The sequence below is a fragment of the Miscanthus floridulus genome, chromosome 3 (genome assembly GCF_019320115.1).
Source record: "Miscanthus floridulus cultivar M001 chromosome 3, ASM1932011v1, whole genome shotgun sequence".
Classification (NCBI taxonomy): Eukaryota; Viridiplantae; Streptophyta; class Magnoliopsida; order Poales; family Poaceae; genus Miscanthus; species Miscanthus floridulus.
The window spans coordinates 37,177,895-37,203,660 of NC_089582.1; the positions used below are offsets into that span (position 1 = coordinate 37,177,895).

The following is a 25,766-nucleotide window of genomic DNA, read 5'->3' on the forward strand; positions in this document are numbered from 1 at the left end:
AATCTGAGGGGAAGAAAGGATCTGTTTCATCGAAGAAGTTCAAGTTCCCATTTTGGGTAGTCAATCTTAGGGTTCACGATGTTTTACTTCAAAGTCGACTGTTTCTGGATCTGTTGGTGCTACGCCATATTTTGGATAATCATCTTCTTGTTATTTCTCCATTGTCCTCGTCTATCTTGACTTTTGGAGTAAGTCTCAGTTGTATTAGGTTGCTCTTAACCATGTATCCCTAGATCCCCGTGTGGTTTAGTGTTCGAAGTCGTGTAATCTTTCGTGTAATCCCTGATCTACAAAATGTAATCGCGTTACCCCTCTCCTGGTTCTTGCTCTGAATCTTGGGACGAGATTCTTTTTAAGGGGGGTTGGTTGTAACACCCCTGGTGTTATAAGCTTATTTAGCACCGCGATTTAGGCCTAAGAAAAATTTCCAAACCAATTTTCTCGGATTTTAGAATTTAAAAACCAACTTTCACGTCAACGGTAAAAATTCGGAAAGTATACTTTAAAGCATGTTGTGGCGATTTGTTTTGCGCAAAAGAATTACATGATGTTTTAATATTTTGTTCCATGGCTTGCTATGAGTAGGAGTTATCGCGTCCGATATTTTATGTGAGCGGCAGTCGCACCGAGCGTTTGAGCAACAGCAGGCCCTTTTTCTTTTCCCCGCTCTATCTCGCGCGCCTCTTTTCCAATACCTCTCATTGTCTCTTTGCCTGTCTTGTGCGGTCTCATCCTTGCCTGCCTCCGTTGTTGACATGCTGCCCTCGCTGGCACTGCCCTGTGCACACCTTGGTCGGCTACCCATGTGTGTTTGTTTCCTCGTTGGCCCCGCTCTTGTCCTTCCAGACCTTGGGCGCACTCGCTGCTGTTGCTACCCTCGTGCGTCTTAATCCAAAGCCGAGCCGCGCTGGCCGCCTGCTCGTTGTGTCACCTCGCCTGCATGTGGTTTTGTCCCGCATCGCGCCAATGAAAGTGATGTCTCCCTCTCTCATGTCTGCCTTCTGTGTTTCCGTTGATTGTCATGTCTGCCTAGGTTGTCTGTCATGCGCTCGCGTACCAGTGGAGGCCTTTGCCTCTGCGTCTCTGAAAAAGTAGGAGCCAGACAAGTAGTTGCGTCTCTGCTTGATTGATTAAAAAAAATATTAATCTTCATACATGAATGGCAGAACCTCCATTTTTGAGGCGGCCCACTTAGGCTCTGCCGGTCGTGTGGCAGACGCAGCCAGAAGGGTGGACGAGCACATGCACCATGCTGCCTTGCCGACTCTACACTGCTTTCGCTAGGCACTCCACTGTCGGCCGTGTGGTGCCATCCTTCCCTGTCCCCACATCGCGTCTATGAAATGGTGTCCTTTCATCCGCACGTAAGAGCACCGAATCCAGTCTTGCTTTTCTCCCTTTTCGCTGCTGCTCCTCGCGTTGCTTGCATGCTTCTTGCACGCCGACGCGGCTGTGTCTTGGCTTCCTGAGCTAGTCCATGCCCGCTCAGCATCTTGGCGTCAGCGCCTCTCCTCCCATTTCCCTATGTGCCCACGCCCATCCCTTTTCTCCTCCTCACGCGTGCAAGGCCATAGTGACCCCACCATGGCTACGTCTACCGGTGCCGGCCTCTCCCACGGCTTCTCCGTGCCCGCGTGCTCGAGCCGCCTCACCCCGCCGGTGCTGGCCGTCCCCGCGAGCAAGCATGCACTGCCCCTGTCTTCCGGTGCTGGACCGCAACCACTGCTCTGGCTCACCCTCCCTCTGTTGCCTCGCGCCGACGCCGCCGTCCGCGCGCAACCCCAGCCCACGCTGGCCTACTGCTCTGACGTTTTGCCTCTAGTGCCACTGCATGCATGTCGTCGTAGCCTCGTGCACCGTGCCACAACACTGTCCTTCCAGGTGTCGTCGCCGCCCCGCCGTTGTCTACGCCGACCGCCTGCTGCCGGGGCCAGTGATGCGGCCCCTAGCTGCAGCGGCCTGCACCTGCGGCCGTGATGGCCACCGCACCACCACCGCCCTCGCCGGCCATTGCGACCGCAGCCACTCCACCGCCGGCCAGAGCTCCTTAGCTCCGTGCGCTCCGCTTCTAGAAAAGGGAACGAAGGTGAGGGGTGAGAATCCAAGACAAAAATTTATACAGGGTTCTTACTGCAAATACGTGACCCATAGGAATAGTACTAATTGTACGGTGGGGTGATTTGTTAGAAGCTCACGGATCGGTTTGCAAAAATACCGTGCCTCCTGCCTGCGTGGGCCGGCCTGTGATCGCTTGGCTGGGCCGCCTGGTTGGAATGTCGCGCGTGCCCCTATGGGCCGCCCCGCGCGACTGGGCCATGTGCGCTGTGCCCCGCCTGGGCCGCGCGAGTGCCTTCGGGCCAGGCCGGTTAGCCGGTCATGGGCCGCGTTTGAGGCCGCCGCTGCTGGGCAGCAGGCTGCGCCGTCTGCCTGGGCCTACCTGCCGCCTAGGCCACCGCGCCCTTTACTGCGTGCTTGGGTCGGTCTTGTGCCGCCACGCTTGGGTCGCGCGCTGCGCGTCTGTGTGGGCCGCCGGCTCTCACTAGGCCACGTGCGCGCCCGTCTCTGCATGGGCCACCGTTTGTCTGTCTGCTTGGGCTGCCTTATCGCTGGGCTGCGTCTGGCCGGTAGGCCGAGCGCGTGTTCGTGGGCCGAGCCAAGCTGCTGGCCCTTTAGTCTTATAAAGCGCTTGTTAATTTAGTTTTGGGAATAAAACTTGTAAAGTCAATATAAAATTATGTAGTTGTCCAACAATTATGAAACTAGTTTTGTTAGTCTCCTAAAATCATGATGTACCTGTTAGTATAGTTTGTTCACATCGTTTGATAATGTTCTTGGATGCTATATAAATAATTTAAGGTACTTAATATTGTGAAATATAAACTTAATAGTGTTAAATCTAAAATTTGTATAGTAGGCTCCTAGCAATATTAGGTACTCACGGTAATTTTTGTAGCTCCGTAATAATTAGTTGCTAAATAGATAATGACGTCCTATTGCGAATAAAGATTAAATTGATGGAATAAAATAAAAAAACAACTTGGGTTTGTATAACTAAAACGGTGATTGGGAAGTAACGCCTTATTCGACAACATAGATACGTAGACCCGCGTTAGAGCTATCGCGTTAGCTGTGAGGCATTATTGGATTTCTAAGCATTTCGGCTGTCATTGATTATTTACATCTATGCATTTGCATCAATGCATATCATATAGGTACGATGATGGATCAATTGAAGGATGATTGGGAATCTAAAGATGGTGTAATGGCATTCTCTCCAGAAGATGATGCAATGGGCTTCCTATTTAGATGATGGTGGATGATCCAAAGATGCAAATACTAACTTTTGGTTATATTTTACCCAGGCAAGCCCCGGTGCATAACCCCTACTTTCTGCAGTTTAAATTATATTTGTGCATTAAGTTTTAAGGAGTTGAATGAAACCCACCTGCATATATATATGTTTATCCTATGAGTCTTGATAGTATGACATGATCATGTAGATTGCTATGCTATAGGACTCTGGTAGAAGTCGAGTGATTGCCTGTCACTCGCGAGAGATAGGAAATATATTACTGTATTATTATCACTTGAAAGATATAAATGGTGGAAAGGGAAAAAATGGTGACCGGGTAGGGATATGGTTTGGGTATTGGTGGGTGTAAGAGGTTGTGTCGCCATGGATGCGGGGCATGGCTTGGTTACACTGCTTTCCCTGTCTGGTCGGTTAAGGACCGATCGTTGCATAAGCCATCGAGGCAAGTCATAGATCTTATTATCCCGAGCACATATTTATGTATGGGCGCTTGGAAGACTTGTTGCTCTCTTGTCATGGATCCAGCTCTTTCTAGACCAACTGATTGGAGGAGGGGATGGTGGAGGTCCTTGCACCACACGGAGTCTAGGACTCAGGGTGTGGGGGCTTGGAGTCCAAGTTTGGACGAGGACCTGGACACCCGGGATAGGAGAGTGATGGGGTAGTCCTGCTTGTGTCTTGGGTACAAGTGGGGTGTGTGTTTTCGGGGTACCCAGCTAGGGACATTGGTTCGTGAATCACCGCCGAGTCGGTATGGCTTGTCTTATGCCTAGCACTGTAGTAAGAACTAGAAGATGAAAGATGGAAAAACGAAATATGATTGCTTACCACATGCTTGAAAGTAGTATAGGTGCTTACATAGAATGGTTAGTTAATGAACCAATGTGGCTCTTAATAAAAAATCGAATATAAGGACGCACGCTTAGTAATGCTTTCCTGTAAATGCAATAAACCCACAAGCCACATAGCCTTGCATATCCTTGGAGTCTTTTCTTTTCTCCTGTCAGGTAAGTCTTGCTGAGTATAATTGAGTACTCAGGGTTGTATTCCCCCTGTTGTAGATAACAGGTGGATGCTAGAGCTGACCCTTGTGTGTGGATACCTCCTAGTGGGCTCAACGAGGATTCCTTTACGCTGCGATCATAGTTTATTTACAACTCTCACCAAATGTTTTCATAAATGAAAGATTTATAATCTGTTGTCATAACTTATATACTAATGCTTCATCATGCTATGAATATCTATTTATTTTTGCTATAATTCTGATCACATGTTTATATTCTGCTGTTAAATTAAACTGGTCATAACTCTGATAATATGATTACATTCCGCTGTTATAATGCTAAATATTGTACTCTGATGTTGTACTACAAGTGATGTAAGAAATGGTTAAGAATGATGTAAGATTTATTCTCTCATTTGTGATCCTGATGGCAAAAATATGGATTTTCGGGTTCTCCCCTAGGGTGTGCCCGATGGAACCGAGTAATTTAGTGTTCTCCCTCGAGTGCTTAGTGTCTAATGGAAGACAAGCACTCCTATGAGGCATTAGATTAGGTGGTTCTGCCACAACACTCCAACTGGAACTTCGGCCCGGTCGACCTTAACTTTGACAACTCATCGACTGCTTGGTTGTTAGCTCAAACCACATGGTGGTACTCGATGCCATAGAACTTGTCTTCTAACTTTCTTATTGCGCATAGTAAGCGTCCATCTTTTCATTGGTGCAATTCCAATCCTTGTTGAGCTGATTGATCATGAGTGCGGAGTCACCGTACACCTAGAGGCATTTAACGCCGAGCTCAACAGCTATACGGAGACCATGAAGTGTCGCCTCATATTCGGTGGTATTATTGGATGCTTGAAACTATAAGCGGAGGACATAGCGAAGCTTATCCCCCGATGGCGAGATGAAATATATGTCAGCCCTTGTGCCATCGAGGTTGAGAGACCCATCAAACTACATGGTCCAGTGCTCAGGGTGGTCAACCAGGACAGGAGTCTGCATATCCATCCACTTGGCGATGAAGTCGGCGAGCGCCTGAGACTTGATTGTGTGGCAAAGCCTGAAGTCGATGGTATAGGTGCCAAGCTCGATCGCCCATTTAATGATGTGGCCACTGGCTTCCTTGTTGCGGAGGATGTCCCTGAGTGTGTACTCAGTGACTACTGCTATGTGGTAGGCGTCGAAGTAATGATGGAGCTTCTAGGATGTGATCAGGATGGCATACAACAGCTTCTGGACCTGGGGGTTGTGAGTCTTAGACTCATTTAGGACCTCACTGATGAAGTAAATTGGGCGCTAGACTTTGTATGCATGTCTGGCCTCTTCTCGTTCAACAACGATGGCGGTGCTAACTACCCAATTGGTCGTTGTGATGTAGATTAGAAGGGTTTCATCGTTTTGAGGAGCGGTCATGATCGAAGGTGTGGTGAGGAACCGCTTGACCTCGGCGAATGCCTTGTCAACGTTCTCCGACTAGACAAATTTCTCTTGAGCCTTGAGTAGCTTAAAGAAGGGGAGTCCCTTTTTGCCCAGACGGGATATGAAATGACTTAAAGCTGCCATGCACCCTATTAGCTTCTAGACATCCTTGATGTAGGTCGGCGGCTTCATATTGGTCGCCACCGCTATCTTCTTTGGGTTGGCTTTGATACCATGTCGGCTCATGATGTTGCCTAACAGGATACCAGATGGAATGTCAAAAATGCACTTAGTGGGGTTCAGCTTCCATCAGTCTACTTCTAGGGCTTTGAAAACTTCGGTGAGGTCAGTGATGAAGGTGCCAGCAGTCTTAGACTTAATCACCACGTCATCAACGTAAGCCTTGACGTTCTTCCCAATCTGGTAATTAAAGCAGCGCTGGATGGCTCTTTGATAAGTCGCACCCATGTTCTTGAGCCCAAAGGATATAGTCATGTAGCAGTAGGCGCCGAAGGGCATAATGAATGACGTCTTGGTCTAGTCTTCTTCCTTTAGCGTGATCTGGTGATAACCAGAATAGCAATTTAAAAAGCATAGGAGCTCACAGCCGGCCATGGACTCTATGACCTCGTTAATGCGAGGTAGGCCGAAGGGGTCTTTAGGGCAGTGTTTGTTGATTTCGGTGTAATCAACGCACATTCTCCATTCTTTATTCTTTTTTCTTACAAGAACCAGGTTGGCTAACCATTCTAGATGATACACCTCTTTGATAAAACCGACAGCTAAGAGCCGAGTTATTTCTACCCTAATGGCCTCCTGTTTGTCCTGCACGAATCATCGAAGTGTTTGCTTGATCGACTTAGCGGTCGCCAAGACATTCAAGGAGTGCTCAATCAGCTCCCAAGGCACGCCGAGCATGTCCGCAGGTTTCCTCGCGAACACATCGACATGCTTCATTTGGAAGCTGACGAGCTCGACGAGGACAACTTCCTTCACCTCCTTGGACTTGGTTAATGCTCGGGCGGCCTCCATGGTTGGGATCTCCAGGTCTTCCGGGGAAATCTACTATGAAGTTGCGAGGCAATCTTGCATGCGGATGGAGATGTCGGTAGCCTCGGCGAGCACAAAGCTTTCCTTCTCACAGGAGTAGGTGACGTCGAGGTTGGCATGTAGGGAGAGGATCCCCTACTCCGTTGGCATCTTCAGCACTAGGTATGTGTAGTGCAACACGACCATAAACTTGGCGAGAGCTGGTCAGCCAAGGATGGCATGGTACACCACGTTGAAGTCGGCAACTAGGAAGTTGATGTAGTCAACGCGGAAGTGCTTGGCAGTGCTGAACTATACCGATAGTGTAATCTATCCTAGAGGTAGGGACACTTTTCTGGGAATGATCCCCCAGAACAGAAAGTCCTTGGGGGTGAGATCTTGCTTCTTGAGTCCCAGCTCCTCTAGGGACCCGGCGAATAGGATGTTGAGGGCTCCCACCGTGGATGAGGACCTTTTGGAAGCGCATGTCCTTGATGATGGGATCCAGGATGAGCGGGAAACGCCTTAGATATGGAATGTCGGACCACTAGTCACCCCTGGAGAAGGTGATTGGGTGCTCCGACCAGTCGAGGTACCTAGGATCAGCAATGGGGCTGTCGTATGTAGCGACCGACAAGACACATCAGGATACAAACTTTTGATCGCGCTTGTCCTCAGAGATGGCTCTCTCACCGAAGATAGTGGCGACGGTCTTGGTGGCATCTTGGTAGGTAGGGCCCTTGCTCTTGTCTCAATCTCTGCCTTGGCCGTCTTTGGTTTCGTCATCGTTGCGCCATGGCTTTTTCGATGGTTCACCGCAGAATTCTTTGTTTAGGCTTCTACACTCTCCCATGGTGTGCTTGGCATCCTTGTGGATAGGGCATGGACCGTCCATGAACTTGGCATAGTCGGCGTCGCAGGTGCGCTTAGCGCGGGCGTTGATGGCGTTGACAGGGTTGTCAAGCTAGCGACAGCGGCCTTATCTGCCTCTCGAGCTATCCGGGCGGTCGTCACGTCGGTGCTCGTGGTCATCTTGGCGATGCTCATGATCATCATGGTGGTGGTCACGATCGTCGCAGCACCAGTCGCGATCATCGTAGCGCGTCTCCTCGCGGCAATCGTCGTTGTGGCGTTGGTGGTGATCTGGACGGGCAGCCTATTTGGCTTCCTTGGCGTCGACGTAGCCATTTGCAATTTGTATCAGTTCACCGATGGTTGTGGGCCTCTTGCGGTACAACTTTTTGGGGAGCTATTTGTGCTGTAGCCCTTTGGTGAATGCGGCGATGGCCGCGGCGTCGCTGATGTTGGGAATGGAGTTCCTCGTCTCCGAGAAGCGCCTGATGAAGTTATGTAGGGACTCCCCGAAGGTTTAGTGAAGCTTCTCCAGGTCGTACTTGGTGCTGGGCTGCTCACATGTAGCCATGTTGTTATCGGTGAAGACCTTTTTGAGGTCGTTCCAAGATCGGATGGAGTTCTCCCACAGGCTAGGAAGCCAGTTGTTCACAGACTAGTTGAGCATGATAGGCATGTAGTTTGCCATGACATCTTCACTTCCACCGGTAGCTCTCACGGTGATCTCGTAAAGAGTTAGCCACTGGGCGGGGTTTGCCTTGTCGTCGTAGGTGTTGACCCTGACGATCTTGAAGCCCGCAGGCCATTGGACGGCTCGAAGCCTTGTGGCAAAGGGTCAGAGTCCATAGCTAGTGACGGGGGCGACGGATGGTGCTTGGGTGCAGCAGGTGCCCTGTGCTCTTCATCGAACTATCACTAGCGTTCCATCTTAGTCTCATAACGTGCGGACCTACTGTTCTCGATGCGACCCCGTACGTCAAGATTGGCGTTGATGAGCTCACTGGCATTGTGCGGGGGTTGATTGACCTCCTAATTTGCATCACGGTTGTCGCCCCGGCCTCCCTGGGGGCATGGAGAGCACCTGTCTTGGCGTGAATGTCCTTCATAGTTGCCCCTAGATCCTCTATAGAGATAGGGGCCGCCGCCTTGGTGTTGGGGGTGCTCGACGCCTTAATGTTGACTTCCTCCATCGCAGCGGGAGTGGTGGCCACAAGCTGATGTGGTCGAATAAGATGGGTTGGGGTTCTGGAACTCGTTGACCTGGACTTGAGCTGTTATGATATACGCTCGGACCTTCTCGACCTCTGGAGTTTGAGGAAGTTTCTCGAGCTCATTGAAAGCAACGACGAGATTGGCGCTTGGGGTCTGGTGGACCAGCTGGTTGCCCACCATGTCAAACTCCTCGTCCAGATTGCGACCCTGGTGTGGTGGGCCATGTCCATCCTCGTCGCCCCCACGTGCCGCCTCTGCATCTCGGTGACGTTGGTGATCGGCGTTCTTCGCCAGGCAAGCGTTGCGCTCGTCGGTGGTTTCACCGTCCTTGGTGATGTTGTGGTGGCTGACGTGAAAAATCATGCCCCCAAACCTCGGAGGGAAAGTAGGGCAGCTTGATGCAGTCTTGGTTGAGCCCTCAGAGTAATCACCGGGGCTCTCCTCCAGGACGTCGTGGAGGGAGTCGTCCAGAAGCTGGCGAATATTCACCATGTTGACCACGGGCGCAGGTTGATCGGACCTAGTCGGATCAATCATGTAGAGGTCGGTGACGTGATCGCGCTCGATGTGGTCGGCGAAGAGGTGGTGGATGGCGTTTTGGTACACAGACCCCGCACCCTCCAGCCTGAAGGGATAGGGCTTCGGCGGGTTCTCCATCAGGACCTTGTAATCGACAAAGCGTAGGCCGGTAGCAGGAAGTGGTCGGCGCCGCACCGTGCGCCCCTCTGGAGTGGTTGTGATCACCAGATCGGAATCGGGCCGCCTCGAACGATGTGGCCGAGCAGGTCGCTTGGTTGCAACGGCTTGTTGATCTTGGAGTGGAGGAAGTTCACCGCTCACTCCAGATTGGTCTAAGACCGAATCCACGAGGAGCTGGCATTCTGCTAAGCGGTCTGTGACCCGATCGATGGATGTGATCAGATCGTCATTGATGATGGATCTCCTAATCCAGTGGTGGGGCGCCGGGATCAGAGATGTCATTACAGATGTTGGTGCGATCGGCGCAGGGTGATCCTGCACAGCCTCCACGATCTCCCCGTTGGCGTCGAGGCCGATGACCCAGGTCATGTATCCAACCATGAGGATCTGGCTTGGCTCGGGAAGGGCCATGGAGCTCGGAAAGTTGACCGTCGGACTCGCCATGGATTCAGCACGCACACCCCCTATTCGGCGTGCCACTGTCAATGAAATACTTCCGGCAATCTACCGAGGGGTATGTCCATGGTAGTAGATGAACCGGATAGTAACACAGAATGTAAGAGACAACGATTTACATGTCGGCTATTTCTATCCTGATCGATTTACAAGATAGGAATTACAAAGATTGCGGAATCTAACATGTCCGAACAGATCATCCTTGATCGTCAAGTATCTTCACGCAGTCTTGCGAGGCACGCCGACCTATGCCGTGCTCCGCGCGGCATAGTCTTGCGGGCTGAGCCTCCTTGATGGCTCGGCGCATATACAACCCTGTGGGTATCGGGGTTTATACCCCACGGCGTGGAGGCCTTCCCCTGTCGCTACCTTGGAATTCCCCTGACCATTAAAAGGCTTCCTATCATTGATGCAGTTTCAAACCGAATTCCAACTTGGAAGGGGAATCTCCTAAATTTAGCCGGTCGTGCTACTTTGGTCTCGGCTACTCTCTCAGCGATCCCAGTCTACATCTCCATCGCAGTCTTCCTATCGCCTTGGGCGATTGACTGTATCGATCGGAGACGTCGGGCGTTCCTCTGGGCTGGTGCACAGACGGTTGCTGGAGGAAAATGCAAAGTGGCGTGGCGCCTGCTTTCCATCCTCAAGGTTCTGGGAGGGCTTGGAATTGTGGACCTGCGTCGTCTCAGGATCGCTCTTCGTCTGAGATGGGAATGGCTTCGGCGCTCGGACCCGGCTAGATCTTGGCATGCGTTGCCATCACAGCCAGAACGGGCTGTCCGGGCATTCTTCCAGGTCGCAGTTCACGTCGTGGTGGGCAAAGGTTCCAATACGCTCTTTTGGACAGATCGGTGGATCAATGGTCACTTTATTGGACATATTGCACCTTCCCTCTTGGCGGCGGTACCGACTAGGCTAAGGCGCCGAACGGTCAGCTCGGCGCTGCACAACAGAGCTTGGGTCACAGACATAAGAGGGGCGCCGACGGTCCAGGTGATCTTGTGCTACTTGCACGTCTACGAACTGTTGCAAGGATTCCAGCTGCAGCTGGCTGTACAAGATCGATTCTGTTGGCGTTTCAGCGCAGATGGAGTTTACTCAGCATCATCGGCTTACAAGGCGATGTTTATAGGCTCGGTCAGGCTTCGGGGGGCAAAGCAGCTGTGGAAGGCCTCTGCCCCGCCAAAGATCAAATTCTTTTTCTGGCTGGCAATTCACAACAGGTGTTGGACGGCAAGTCGCAGGAAGAAGAGGGGCTTGCAGGACTGTGACCTTTGCGCACTTTGCCACCAAGCCCCGGAAACAATGGATCATCTGCTGGTACATTGCGTCTACACGCGGTAGGTTTGGGCCAGATTGCGTGCTGCCATTTCTCTTGTGCAGCCTGTACACGACCAGCCTACGGCCGTTGATCAGCGGCTTGTTGAGAGGAAGCTGTTGCCAAAGGATCACCGTAGAGGCTTCGATGCGTTGTTCTTGCTGGTCTCATGGCTCATCTGGAAGGAGCGCAACAGCCGGGTGTTTGAGGGGTTTGCTACCATGCCAGCTTGGCTTCTACCAAAGATCTATGATGAATGCAATGCTTGGGTAGCGGCAGGGTCCAGGAGAATTGCCCCCTTGGTTGCTTCCTGGTCGCAAAATGGTTTAGTGTAATAGCGTCCTTCTGATTCTTACCGCTTTTCATTTCTCTTCAGTTTGACCTTTGTGTTGCAAAGCCGTGGATTGTGTTCTGTAATCGTTTTGCTACCCTCTTAATGAAAAACGGGCTCAGTTGAGTGCGGCCGCGAAAAAAAAGATATTTAATTTCTCCTATTATAATGACTATATTTGAATATCACCCGTTAACTTAGCGGCATAATTATACTAGTTTGCTAATTTTTTGTAGACATTTATTTTAGTCTCTGGAACCATGTTTGTCCAGTCTGGTAAATGCATTCTCTGGTAGTGTTTCTGCGTCAAAAATATAAACATGTGAAAAACCTTATATATGCAGTTTTGATGAGTCTAGCTAGTTAAACCCCTCTTATGACGTCACGTTGGTAGTCAACAGTACTACACTCCCATTCTATCTTAAAGGGTTAAAATGCCCATGTTAAAAACAGAAAAAAAGCAAAGATTGGTCGAAATAATATCAGTAGCTTTGACAATGTGGTCTACCGTATACCAAGGGAGCAAGCGCTCGGTACTCTTATTACAACATTTATATGACATATGAGCTAGCTTATCTATATAAGAACTTTAAATTTGTCACTGTTCATCCGGTGCTCCCCGAGACTCAGATCACTGTAGGTCAGTAGTACCGGGTGCCAGTTCCGTGATGAACAGTGCTCAATCCGATAAGGAATAGTAGCACCCGATAAAGAACAGCACCAACCCGATATAGAACAGTACAAACCTGATACAGAACAGTACACACCCGTTATGAAACAGTACACACCCATTATATCTTTTTTTTTCCCTTTTTTTTCCGCCCTCCTTCCCACGCGCAGCGTGGGGGCTCACGCTAGTTACTATATATGTTGCAACCTCTACTAGCGCTAGCTAGTAATCGATCTGAAAACAGAAATACAGATAACCTCAACAATATGCACACGCAGATAATAGTACGTACGTTACATATCTAGTTGCCTTTCCAAGACGACAGTGGAGGCGTCTCTGAGTCTCTCCAGGTGTTGAGGACGGTGCTGTTGTAGCGGTCACCGTGGACGCCATCCATGGCAGCATAGGACTCGAGCTCCGCCATCTCATCCGGCGTGAGCTTCACCGACAGCGCTCCCAGGTTCTGGTTGAAGTTGGCTATCTTTGTGGTTCCAGGTATGGGGCAGACATCGCTTCCCTGATGGTGAACCCAGGCCAACGCGAGCTGCGATGATGTGCAGCCTTTCCTTGCAGCCATCTGGCTCACGCGCTCGAATATCAGCGCGTTCTTCTCCATGTTCTCTGGCTGGAATCTTGGTAGATTCTGAAAGATGATCATATCGAATGGTGGCATTAGATTCAGTACAGGATGAAGCACAATACGTAGTCTCTTGGAGTTTGGTGGATCATTGATAGGAATGTAATAATAGGATAGGATGGGTCACCGTACCTTGCGGAAATCGTCATCCGGCAGCTCAGTGACAAGTTTGGCACCGCTGGAGAAGAACCCTCTGCCTAATGGACTGTATGCCACGATCCCAATTCCAAGTTCTCTGAAAATTGACAGAACAGAGAGAGCAGCATTATGTATGTACTATTTGGCTTCTGATCCATCCCCAACAAACAGGGTTTTCCATTCCTAGGTACCACAGCAAACAGCGTGGGGATATATATGTACCTGCAGGTTGGGATTATATCTTGTTCAGCATCTCTTGTCCAGAGAGACCACTCCAGCTGGACGGCGGTGATCGGATGAACTGCGTGCGCTCTTCTGATCGTTGATGCCGACGCTTCCGATAGCCCGATGTATTTGATCTTGCCTTCTTCTACCAACTTCTTGAGCTCACCCATCTATGCATACATACATATCAAATTCAAAGTTCAGAGAATGCAACTATTAGCTGAATTTCAAAAAAACGCGTATTAGTGCAACTTGTCAACGCAAGAATAATGCAATGCAAGTACGTGCTCCTACGCAACAAACTAACTCACCGTGACCTCGACGGGCACCTTGGTGTCGATGCGATGCTGATAGTAGAGGTCGATGCAGTCGACGCTGAGCCGCCGGAGGCTGCCCTCGCACGCCGCCCGCACGTATGCCGGGTCGCCGCGGACCGCCCTCACGTCGCGCGTGATGCCGAACTTGGTGGCCACCTGCACCTTCTCCCGCGCGCCATGCAGGTGCAGCGCCTTGCCGATGAGAACCTCGTTGGTGTGCGGGCCGTAGACGTCGGAGGTGTCGAGGAAGGTGACCCCGGCCGCGATGGCATGGCGGAGGAGCGCCACCATGTCGGCATCGGGCTTGCGCACGCCATACGCTATCGACATGCCCATGCAGCCCAGGCCCTGCGCCGAGACCTCCAGCCCCTGCGAGCCCAGCTTCATCGTGCCCGGCCGCGGCGGCAGAACACACGCCGGATCAGCTTCTGCGGCCATTGCTGATTTAATTGCTGGACTGGACTCTGCCGAGGCTGTTGCTGTGGTAGGAGTAGTGCGGTTGTTGTCGCGTTCCCGTGGACGGCTATTTGTACTTGCAGTAGAACCCTGCAGCTAGCTGGCGTCACGGAGTGTGTCAGATGTGCTACGTGTACTGTACGGGACGAAATTGGTCAGAAACCGTTCGTGCAAAAGGCCGTAGCACTGCCTCCTCTACTACGTGTATGTTGACCATGAAAAAGGCAGCTGGCGTAATCGCTTAGGTCATGCCACTCAACTGGAACTGCATAAGTTCTCCACGGTTAAGAAAAGACACTAGCTACTACAGGAACGAATGACTTTTACAAATGATCATATTTGATTTGATTGGTAGAGGTGAGAGTATTTTCAGGAGCACTAAGTAATGCGACTCATCGTCTCTATAAATCATTTCAGTAATCCAAAAAATGAAAATCGGCAGCAAAGAAGTAGCAAGGTAGGTGCACCTTTGTGGTGTGCTGTCAGTAGTAATTTTCTTATGTTCAGAAAACATAGTTAGAGTTCATCACTGAATTTATATTACATCAATTTGCTTGTTTTAATTGTTTCATGGGGTATACATATCTCACCATGTGGGCTAAACCTTAATTTTTCTGCCAAGTTTGCCCCCCCTTTATTTTCCTACCAAATTTTCTGCTCCTTACTTTTTAAATGAAACTTGTAGATCTTATTGAGAGCTCCAACTTTGATATAAAAAGTACCTTCATTCGACACTATACAAAAACGATATTATTTTTCTAATACGACAAGCGCTGTTACGCGATTATTATACTACTGAAATTTTTATGAAAACTCAAAACTATAAAATTGTAGATCTCATTGAGAACTACAACTTTAATGTAAAAACCATTTTCATTTGACACTATACAAAAAAGATATTATTTGTCTAATGTGACAAGTACCAGTACACGGTTATTATGCTCCTAAAATTTTATATTATTTTTTTGAGCATTTTAACTTCCTCAAATGAAAAACTCAAAACTATAAAGTTGTAGATCTCATCGAAAGCTACAATTTTTATATAAATTTCATATTCACCCGACGTCATTCAAAGGGTTAAGATTTTTCAAAGGTTCGGTCTTGTCACGCCACTCCCGGTTGCTTCTGCTTTGTCCTGCGCTTGTGATCTCCTCAGAGCGTGCATGGTCGCCGGAGATAACGTAAGGCGCCTCCTCCTCTTTAATTTTCTGGTGGGTCGCGACCCCGCTGGTAACACCGGAGATCCGCTGACCGCATCCTGGATCCCGGCGATGGCCCTAGTGTGCCTCTAGACGATGATCGCTGCCTCGCCACGTAGCATCCACTCCTCGCTCAGGCGGCTCGAGGATCTGACAGAGGAGGATGTCGATGGTGGTGCGGTGAGGGCCGAGGCCGCAGTCCCGGCTATTTGTACTTGCAGAGAACCCTGCAGCTAGCTGGCGTCACGGAGTGTGTCAGATGTGCTACGTGTACTGTATGGGACGAAATTGGTCAGAAACCGTTCGTGCAAAAGGTCGTAGCACAGCCTCTACTACGTGTATGTTGACTAGGGATGAAAACGGTACGGATATTTTCCGGCCGTATTCGAAATCGAATCCGTTTAGAGGGGTTGAGATCTGTCCGTATCCGAGTCCGGATATCCAACATCCGATGCAGCATCCGTATCCGAATACTCAAATCGCATATTTATGATGTCGATATCCAATCGTATCCTATACGACATAGTTGACACTATCCGTATTCGAATCCGAATCCGGACAGAAATATGAAAACAAATGTAATATCGGGGATATCCGTCCGTATGCGATCCGTTTTCATCCCTAATGTTGACCATGAAAAAGGCAGCTGGCGTAATCGCTTAGGTCATGCCACTCAACTGGAACTGCAAAAGTTCTCCACGGTTAAGAAAAGACACTAGCTACTACAGGAACGAATGACTTTTACAAATGATCATATTTGATTTGATTGGTAGAGGTGAGAGTATTTTCAGGAGCACTAAGTAATGCGACTCATCGTCTCTATACATCATTTCAGTAATCCAAAAAATGAAAATCGGCAGCAAAGAAGTAGCAAGGTAGGTGTACCTTTGTGGTGTGTTGTCAGTAGTAATTTTCTTATGTCCAGAAAACATAGTTAGAGTTCAGCACTGAATTTATATTACATCAATTTGCTTGTTTTAATTGTTTCATGGGGTATACATATCTCACCATGTGGGCTAAACCTTAATTTTTCTGCCAAGTTTGCCCCCCCCTTTATTTTCCTACCAAATTTTCTGCTCCTTACTTTTTAAATGAAACTTGTAGATCTTATTGAGAGCTCCAACTTTGATATAAAAAGTAACTTCATTCGACACTATACAAAAACAATATTATTTTTTTAATACGACAAGCGCTGTTACGCGATTATTATACTACTGAAATTTTTATGAAAACTCAAAACTATAAAATTGTAGATCTCATTGAGAACTACAACTTTGATGTAAAAACCATTTTCATTTGACACCATACAAAAAAGATATTATTTGTCTAATGTGACAAGTACCAGTACGCGGTTATTATGATCCTAAAATTTTATATTATTTTTTTGAGCATCTTAACATCCTCAAATGAAAAACTCAAAACTATAAAGTTGTAGATCTCATCGAAAGCTACAATTTTTATATAAATTTCATATTCATCCGACGTCATTCAAAGGGTTAAGATTTTTCAAAGGTTCGGTCTTGTCACGCGCACTCCCGGTTGCTTCTGCTTTGTCCTGCACTTGTGATCTCCTCAGAGCGTGCATGGTCACCGGGGCCAACGTAAGGCGCCTCCTCCTCGTTAATTTTCTGGTGGGTCGCGACCCCGCCGGTAACACCGGAGATCCGCTGACCGCATCCTGGATCCCGGCGATGGCCCTATTGTGCCTCTAGACGATGATCGCTGCCTCGCCACGTAGCATCCACTCCTCGCTCAGGCGGCTCGAGGATCTGACAGAGGAGGATGTCGATGGTGGTGCGGTGAGGGCCGAGGCCGCAGTCCTGGCTATTTGTACTTGCAGAGAACCCTGCAGCTAGCTGGCGTCACGGAGTGTGTCAGATGTGCTACGTGTACTGTACGGGGCGAAATTGGTCAGAAACCGTTCGTGCAAAAGGCCATAGCACTGCCTCCTCTACTACATGTATGTTGACTAGGGATGAAAACGGTACAGATATTTTCCGACCGTATTCGAAACCGAATCCGTTTAGAGGGGTTGAGATCTGTCCGTATCCGAGTCCGGATATCCAGCATCCGATACCGCATCCGTATCCGAATACTCAAATCGCATATTTATGATGTCGATATCCAATCGTATCCTATCCGACATAGTTGACACTATCCGTATTCGAATCCGAATCCGGACAGAAATATGAAAACAAATGTAATATCGGGGATATCCGTCCGTATCCGATCCGTTTTCATCCCTAATGTTGACCATGAAAAAGGCAGCTGGCGTAATCGCTTAGGTCATGCGACTCAACTGGAACTGCAAAAGTTCTCCACGGTTAAGAAAAGACACTAGCTACTACTGGAACGAATGACTTTTACAAATGATCATATTTGATTTGATTGGTAGAGGTGAGAGTATTTTCAGGAGCACTAAGTAATGCGACTCATCGTCTCTATAAATCATTTCAGTAATCCAAAAAATGAAAATCGGCAGCAAAGAAGTAGCAAGGTAGGTGTACCTTTGTGGTGTGCTGTCAGTAGTGATTTTCTTATGTCCAGAAAACATAGTTAGAGTTCAGCACTGAATTTATATTACATCAATTTGCTTGTTTTAATTGTTTCATGGGGTATACATATCTCACCATGTGGGCTAAACCTTAATTTTTCTGCCAAGTTTGGCCACCCTTTATTTTTCTACCAATTTTTCTGCTCCTTACTTTTTAAATGAAAGTTGTAGATCTTATTGAGAGCTCCAACTTTGATATAAAAGGTACCTTCACTCGACACTATACAAAAACGATATTATTTTTCTAATGCGGCAAGCGCTGTTACGCGATTATTATGCTACTGAAATTTTTACGAAAACTCAAAACTATAAAATTGTAGATCTCATTGAGAACTACAACTTTGATGTAAAAACCATTTTCATTTGACACCGTACAAAAAAGATATTATTTGTCTAATGTGACAAGTACCAGTACGCGGTTATTATGCTCCTGAAATTTTATATTATTTTTTTGAGCATCTTAACGTCCTCAAATGAAAAACTCAAAACTATAAAGTTGTAGATCCCATCGAGAGCTATAATTTTTATATAAATTTCATATTCATCCGACGTGATTGAAAGAGTTAAGATTTTTCAAAGGTTCGGTCTTGTCACGTCACTCCCGTTTGCTTCTTCTTTGTCCTGCGCTTGTGATCTCCTCAGAGTGTGCATGGTCGCCGGAGCCAACGTAAGGCGCCTCCTCCTCGTTAATTTTCTGGTGGGTCGCGACCCCGCCGGTAACACCGGAGATCCGCTGACCGCATCCTGGATCCCGGTGATGGCCCTCGTGTGCCTCTAGACGATGATCGCTGCCTCGCCACGTAGCATCCACTCCTCGCTCAGGCGGCTTGAGGATCTGACAGAGGAGGATGTCGATGGTGGTGCGGTGAGGGCCGAGGCCGCAGTCCCGGCTATTTGTACTTGCAGAGAACCCTGCAGCTAGCTGGCGTCACGGAGTGTGTCAGATGTGCTACGTGTACTGTACGGGACGAAATTGGTCAGAAACCGTTCGTGCAAAAGGCCGTAGCACTGCCTCCTCTACTACGTGTATGTTGACTAGGGATGAAAACGGTACGGATATTTTCCGACCGTATTCGAAACCGAATCCGTTTAGACGGGTTAAGATCTGTCCGTATCCGAGTCCGGATATCCAACATCCGATACCGCATCCGTATCCGAATACTCAAATCGCATATTTATGATGTCGATATCCAATCGTATCCTATCCGACATAGTTGACACTATCCGTATTCGAATCCGAATCCGGACAGAAATATGAAAACAAATGTAATATCGGGGATATCCGTCCGTATCCGATCCGTTTTCATCCCTAATGTTGACCATGAAAAAGGCAGCTGGCGTAATCGCTTAGGTCATGCCACTCAACTGGAACTGCAAAAGTTCTCCACCGTTAAGAAAAGACACTAGCTACTGCTGGAACGAATGACTTTTACAAATGATCATATTTGATTTGATTGGTAGAGGAGAGAGTATTTTCAGGAGCACTAAGTAATGCGACTCATCGTCTCTATAAATCATTTCAGTAATCCAAAAAATGAAAATCGGCAGCAAAGAAGTAGCAAGGTAGGTGTACCTTTGTGGTGTGCTGTCAGTAGTGATTTTCTTATGTCCAGAAAACATAGTTAGAGTTCAGCACTGAATTTATATTACATCAATTTGCTTGTTTTAATTGTTTCATGGGGTATACATATCTCACCATGTGGGCTAAACCTTAATTTTTCTGCCAAGTTTGGCCACCCTTTATTTTTCTACCAATTTTTCTGCTCCTTACTTTTTAAATGAAACTTGTAGATCTTATTGAGAGCTCCAACTTTGATATAAAAGGTACCTTCACTCGACACTATACAAAAACGATATTATTTTTCTAATGCGGCAAGCGCTGTTACGCGATTATTATGCTACTGAAATTTTTACGAAAACTCAAAACTATAAAATTGTAGATCTCATTGAGAACTACAACTTTGATGTAAAAACCATTTTCATTTGACACCGTACAAAAAATATATTATTTGTCTAATGTGACAAGTACCAGTACGCGGTTATTATGCTCCTGAAATTTTATATTATTTTTTTGAGCATCTTAACGTCCTCAAATGAAAAACTCAAAACTATAAAGTTGTAGATCCCATCGAGAGCTATATTTTTTATATAAATTTCATATTCATCCGACGTGATTCAAAGAGTTAAGATTTTTCAAAGGTTCGGTCTTGTCACGTCACTCCCGGTTGCTTCTTCTTCGTCCTGCGCTTGTGATCTCCTCAGAGTGTGCATGGTCGCCGGAGCCAACGTAAGGCGCCTCCTCCTCGTTAATTTTCTGGTGGGTCGCGACCCCGCCGGTAACACCGGAGATCCGCTGACCGCATCCTGGATCCCGGTGATGGCCCTCGTGTGCCTCTAGACGATGATCGCTGCCTCGCCACGTAGCATCCACTCCTCGCTCAGGCGGCTCGAGGATCTGACAGAGGAGGATGTCGATGGTGGTGCGGTGAGGGCCGAGGCCGCAGTCCCGGCTATTTGTACTTGCAGAGAACCCTGCAGCTAGCTGGCGTCACGGAGTGTGTCAGATGTGCTACGTGTACTGTACGGGACGAAATTGGTCAGAAACCGTTCGTGCAAAAGGCCGTAGCACTGCCTCCTCTACTACGTGTATGTTGACTAGGATGAAAACGGTACGGATATTTTCCGACCGTATTCGAAACCGAATCCATTTAGACGGGTTAAGATCTGTCCGTATCCGAGTCCGGATATCCAACATCCGATACCGCATCCGTATCCGAATACTCAAATCGCATATTTATGATGTCGATATCCAATCGTATCCTATCCGACATAGTTGACACTATCCGTATTCGAATCCAAATCCGGACATAAATATGAAAACAAATGTAATATCAGGGATATCCGTCCGTATCCGATCCGTTTTCATCCCTAATGTTGACCACGAAAAAGGCAGCTGGCGTAATCGCTTAGGTCATGCCACTCAACTGGAACTGCAAAAGTTCTCCACGGTTAAGAAAAGACACTAGCTACTACAGGAACGAATGACTTTTACAAATGATCATATTTGATTTGATTGGTAGAGGTGAGAGTATTTTCAGGAGCACTAAGTAATGCGACTCATCGTCTCTATAAATCATTTCAGTAATCCAAAAAATGAAAATCGGCAGCAAAGAAGTAGCAAGGTAGGTGTACCTTTGTGGTGTGCTGTCAGTAGTAATTTTCTTATGTCCAGAAAACATAGTTAGAGTTCAGCACTGAATTTATATTACATCAATTTGTTTGTGCTTTAATTGTTTCATGGGGTATACATATCTCACCATGTGGGCTAAACCTTAATTTTTCTGCCAAGTTTGGCCCCCCTCTATTTTTCTACCAATTTTTCTGCTCCTTACTTTTTAAATGAAACTTGTAGATCTTATTGAGAGCTCCAACTTTGATATAAAAAGTACCTTCATTCGACACTATACAAAAACGATATTATTTTTCTAATACGACAAGCGCTGTTACGCGATTATTATACTACTGAAATTTTTATGAAAACTCAAAACTATAAAATTGTAGATCTCATTGAGAACTACAACTTTGATATAAAAACCATTTTCATTTGACACCATAAAAAAATATATTATTTGTCTAATGTGACAAGTACCAGTACGCGGTTATTATACTCCTAAAATTTTATATTATTTTTTTGAGCATTTTAACATCCTCAAATGAAAAACTCAAAACTATAAAGTTGTAGATCACATCGAAAGCTACAATTTTTATATAAATTTCATATTCATCCGACGTCATTCAAAGGGTTAAGATTTTTCAAAGGTTCGGTCTTGTCACGCCACTCCCTGTTGCTTCTTCTTCGTCCTGCGCTTGGGATCTCCTCAGAGCGTGCACGGTCGCCGGAGCCAACGTAAGGCGCCTCCTCCTCGTTAATTTTCTGGTGGGTCGCGACCCCGCCGGTAACACCGGAGATCCGCTGACCGCATCCTGGATCCCGGTGATGGCCCTAGTGTGCCTCTAGACGATGATCGCTGCCTGGCCACGTAGCATCCACTCCTCGCTCAGGCGGCTCGAGGATCTGACAGAGGAGGATGTCGATGATGGTGGTGCGGAGTGTGTCAGATGTGCTACGTGTACTGTACGGGACGAAATTGGTCAGAAACCGTTCGTGCAAAAGGCCGTAGCACTGCCTCCCCTACTACGTGTATGTTGACCATGAAAAAGGCAGCTGGCGTAATCGCTTAGGTCATGCCACTCAACTGGAACTGCAAAAGTTCTCCACGGTTAAGAAAAGACACTAGCTACTACAGGAACGAATGACTTTTAGAAATGATCATATTTGATTTGATTGGTAGAGGTGAGAGTATTTTCAGGAGCACTAAGTAATGCGACTCATCGTCTCTATAAATCATTTCAGTAATCAAAAAATGAAAATCGGCAGCAAAGAAGTAGCAAGGTAGGTGTACCTTTTGTGGTGTGCTGTCAGTAGTAATTTTCTTATGTCCAGAAAACATAGTTAGAGTTCTGCACTGAATTTATGTTACATCAATTTGCTTGTTTTAATTGTTTCATGGAGTATACATATCTCACCATGTGGGCTAAACCTTAATTTTTCTGCCAAGTTTGCCCCCCCCCCCCCTCTATTTTTCTACCAATTTTTCTGCTCCTTACTTTTTAAATGAAAGTCGTTGATCTTATTGAGAGCTTAAACTTTGATATAAAAGTACCTTCATTCGACACTATACAAAAACGATATTATTTTTCTAATACGACAAGCGCTGTTACGCGATTATTATACTACTGAAATTTTTATAAAAACTCAAAACTATAAAATTGTAGAACTCATTGAGAACTACAACTTTGATGTAAAAACCATTTTCACTTGACACCGTACAAAAAAGATATTATTTGTCTAATGTGACAAGTACTACTACGCGGTTATTATGCTTCTGAAATTTTATATTATTTTTTTGAGCACCTTAACGTCCTCAAATGAAAAACTCAAAACTATAAAGTTGTAGATCCCATCGAGAGCTACAATTTTCATTTAAATTTCATATTCATCCGACGTCATTCAAATAGTTAAGTTTTTTCAAAGGTTCGGTCTTGTCACACCACTCCCGATTGCGCGACAGAACAATACTGTCACGGCAACAGGAGTGGCGTGACAGCGTTTTCTACATCGGAAACGTCGTCTAACGTGACGGATGTTGTCGTGCCAATGCATGTGGCGCAACAACATTATTTAGTCACGCCAGCGGCGCTGGCATAACCAAAAGGGTCATATCCATAATTTTTTAGAGCGATTATTATTAAAATATTGAATAAAAAAGAATTAAAAATAAAAAATATCCTAATACTGGTGGTACTAGATAGTGGATCCTTGCATGTGGATCAACATGAAGGGATCTAGATGGATTCCATCACTAATACGATGTTGACTCGGTAGGGTGCTTGTTTGGGCACATCCCGTGGTGCCAACTGATGTCTAGCTACGCATCATTTTAAAAAATTAAAATTCAAAATCCCACCGGTGAGGCTGTTTTGGAGCCCACCGGCGAGACCGCCTGCTCTGTGCGGCCCTACTGCCACCGCCGACGTCGGGATCCGGCCACCATGTGCGCCGCTGCCACCGGATCCGGTGTCCCGCACCGTGCCACCACTGGAGGAAGGAGAGAGGGTGTGCCGCGCTGGAGGGAGGAGAGGGGGGGCTCCCCGCGCTGTGCCATTGCTGGTTCTAGTGTACCTATGCCGCGCCCCCGCTGGAGGGAGGAGAGAGGGCGCCGTGCCAGAGGGAGGAGAGAGGGTGCTCCCCACGCTATGCCGGAGGAGGAGATGGCCGGGCCGCTACGCCGGAGGAGGAGGGGGTGGACTGCCACGCTGGAGCGTGCGAGGGACAGGGAGAAGTGAGGTAGGGAGAGATAGCTGAGGGAGGGAGAAGTGAGAGAGAGTTGGAGAGGTGAGGTGAAACCCTAAGTCCTATATATATATATATATATATATAAGGCCGATTGGTAGGCCTTTGCTCGGCCTCCTATATATTTTCCCAGGCAGGCCTTTTAAGAGGTCTGCCTCCAAAAATGGAGGCTATTTTTGGAGGCGGTGAAAGCCCTAGTTTGGTTTTGGATAATTGATGAAACCCTATGACTAATCCTTATACTAAGTGTGTAGACATGAAAGGATGGTCCTATGCCAAGTGGTGGAGCTAGATGAGGTCCATGGAGATGATGATGGACATGTGATGATGGTGATTAAGCTCTAATTTGGAAAAGAAGAAAGAGAAAAACAAAAACCAAGGAGATCACGGCAAAGGTATAAGATAGTTTTTTGTTTTGATGATCAAGACACTATAGAGAATGTGATCACATTTAGGATCGATAGCCACACTATAAAGAGGGAAAATCTTTTGGCTAAGCGGTTATCGAGTGCCACTAGGTGACTTGATTCTTACATATGCATTTAGAAACCTAGTGTGCTAACTTTGACTGTTGAAAAATGCTAACACACGTACACACAAGTTCTACACTTTGTGGTTAGCAAGTTAAAAGCAAGGGTGAAGCGGGTGAGGAGTTAGAAAAGGAAAAGGAGGAGTTGGGGTAGGACCGGGCGTAGGCTTCGGGGTGGACCTCCGCATCCGCTGCCTTACCCTAGGTCTCGGTCAGTGGCGGCACTGACCGGACGCTAGGATCAGACTCGGGCACTGAGTTTGGTCAGTTGGCACAGAGGAGAAGCAACACGTGGTGGCGAGCGAACACTGGCAGTAACACGCGACCGGATGCGCAGGGGCTGCATCAGGTCCGCACCGATGTACGCTAGCATCAGCATCTTAGGCGCGCGTAGTAGAGCGGAGTGAGGACCAAACACTGAGGCGCATTAGGTCGACGTTGACCGGATGCGTTCAGTCAGTAAATTTCGTCTCTAGACCCTTACTGGACTCGACCAGACTCTGTGTTGCCCTAAGTACAGTCTCTTTGAGCAGTGCGTTCAGTCTAACTTTAACTACGTGAGCGAAACCTTTTAACCATTGAGATCGGGCGGCTCAGTTTCAAAGGCGCGGCATGTGGATGGACGAGGGCGATCAGACGCTGGGGTGCGTTCGGTTAGTGCGTCCGGTCAGTCCAAGAGCTCCCAACAACTTTTTGAGTCTTGGGCTCTATAAATAAGAAGGTACCGGCTTGGGGCTCACTCTCTTGTCACTTTGACATACTTGACATCCTTGTGAGCCTAAGAAAACACCTCAGTTGATGGTAGTTAACAACCATTATAAACCATCAATAAAACATGTATAAGGGCACAATTATGATCACCAACAATTGTCTAGTGGTTTAACCTAACAAATTCTATGAGTTTTGGTGAATCTATATTTTCTGTATGGTTTATCCAGAAAACCGTCAAAGTGGACCTACATGTCAGAATTAATTGTGCTTATCCACCGTGAAATCGGCACAAGATGGTTCTAGAGGACTCTAGAGGACACCACACCGAAGCAGGAGCCGAGGGGCTGCTAGGTTGGGCCGACCGGCCCCACCTACAGGCCGCCCGGCCACTGGTGCCACCCATCAGCCTCCGCCTCGTTATGTCAGTACTCCACCGCCTCCTAGGTTGCATCTACTCTATTCTTTAAGTCGGTTTGATCCAAGGGCTCACGATGGATGCTCCAGAATATATAAATAGCCCTATACCCCCTCCCTCAGCAGATCCCTAAAACCCTAATTCATATCTTTAGTATTAGAGCTAGCAATCAAGAGAAGATTAGTCCTCCATAGGATCTAGTCTTATAAATAGAATAGTGAGATAGAGAGTGAGGGAAGACTTTGGAGGAGGTGCCGGCCTGTCGGTGCTCTCTCTATGGCTTGTACCTTGGCAGATCCAAGTTCTACTTGAGCTTGCTTTCGAGATTTCTCTGGTAATCAACTTCTGATTCAAGTAAGTGATTGT

At 47.4% G+C, this 25,766-nt stretch overlaps 1 protein-coding gene across 1 annotated transcript; it reads right to left on the reverse strand.

Moving 5' to 3' along the window:
- Window positions 1–12,091: 12,091 nt before the first annotated feature.
- On the reverse strand, window positions 12,092–14,107 carry LOC136545467 (probable aldo-keto reductase 3). Its single transcript, XM_066537484.1, has 4 exons — window positions 13,617–14,107; window positions 13,303–13,475; window positions 13,075–13,177; window positions 12,092–12,948 (listed from the first exon to the last, which is right to left on the reverse strand). The coding sequence occupies exons 1-4, from the start codon at window positions 14,058–14,060 to the stop codon at window positions 12,607–12,609; spliced, it is 1,062 nt and encodes a 353-aa protein (XP_066393581.1). The 5' UTR covers window positions 14,061–14,107; the 3' UTR covers window positions 12,092–12,606.
- Window positions 14,108–25,766: the final 11,659 nt, after the last annotated feature.

What these genes read in the sequence shown, in the direction of transcription:
- LOC136545467 (XM_066537484.1), bottom strand. Translation starts at nt 14,060, where the DNA reads ATGGCCGCAGAAGCTGATCCGGCGTGTGTTCTGCCGCCGCGGCCGGGC. An exon ending in AGGTGCCCGTCGAGGTCACG is followed by an intron (nt 13,476 to 13,616) that starts GTGAGTTAGTTT and finishes ATGTATGCATAG; the next exon opens with ATGGGTGAGCTCAAGAAGTT. An exon ending in GATATAATCCCAACCTGCAG is followed by an intron (nt 13,178 to 13,302) that starts GTACATATATAT and finishes GTCAATTTTCAG; the next exon opens with AGAACTTGGAATTGGGATCG.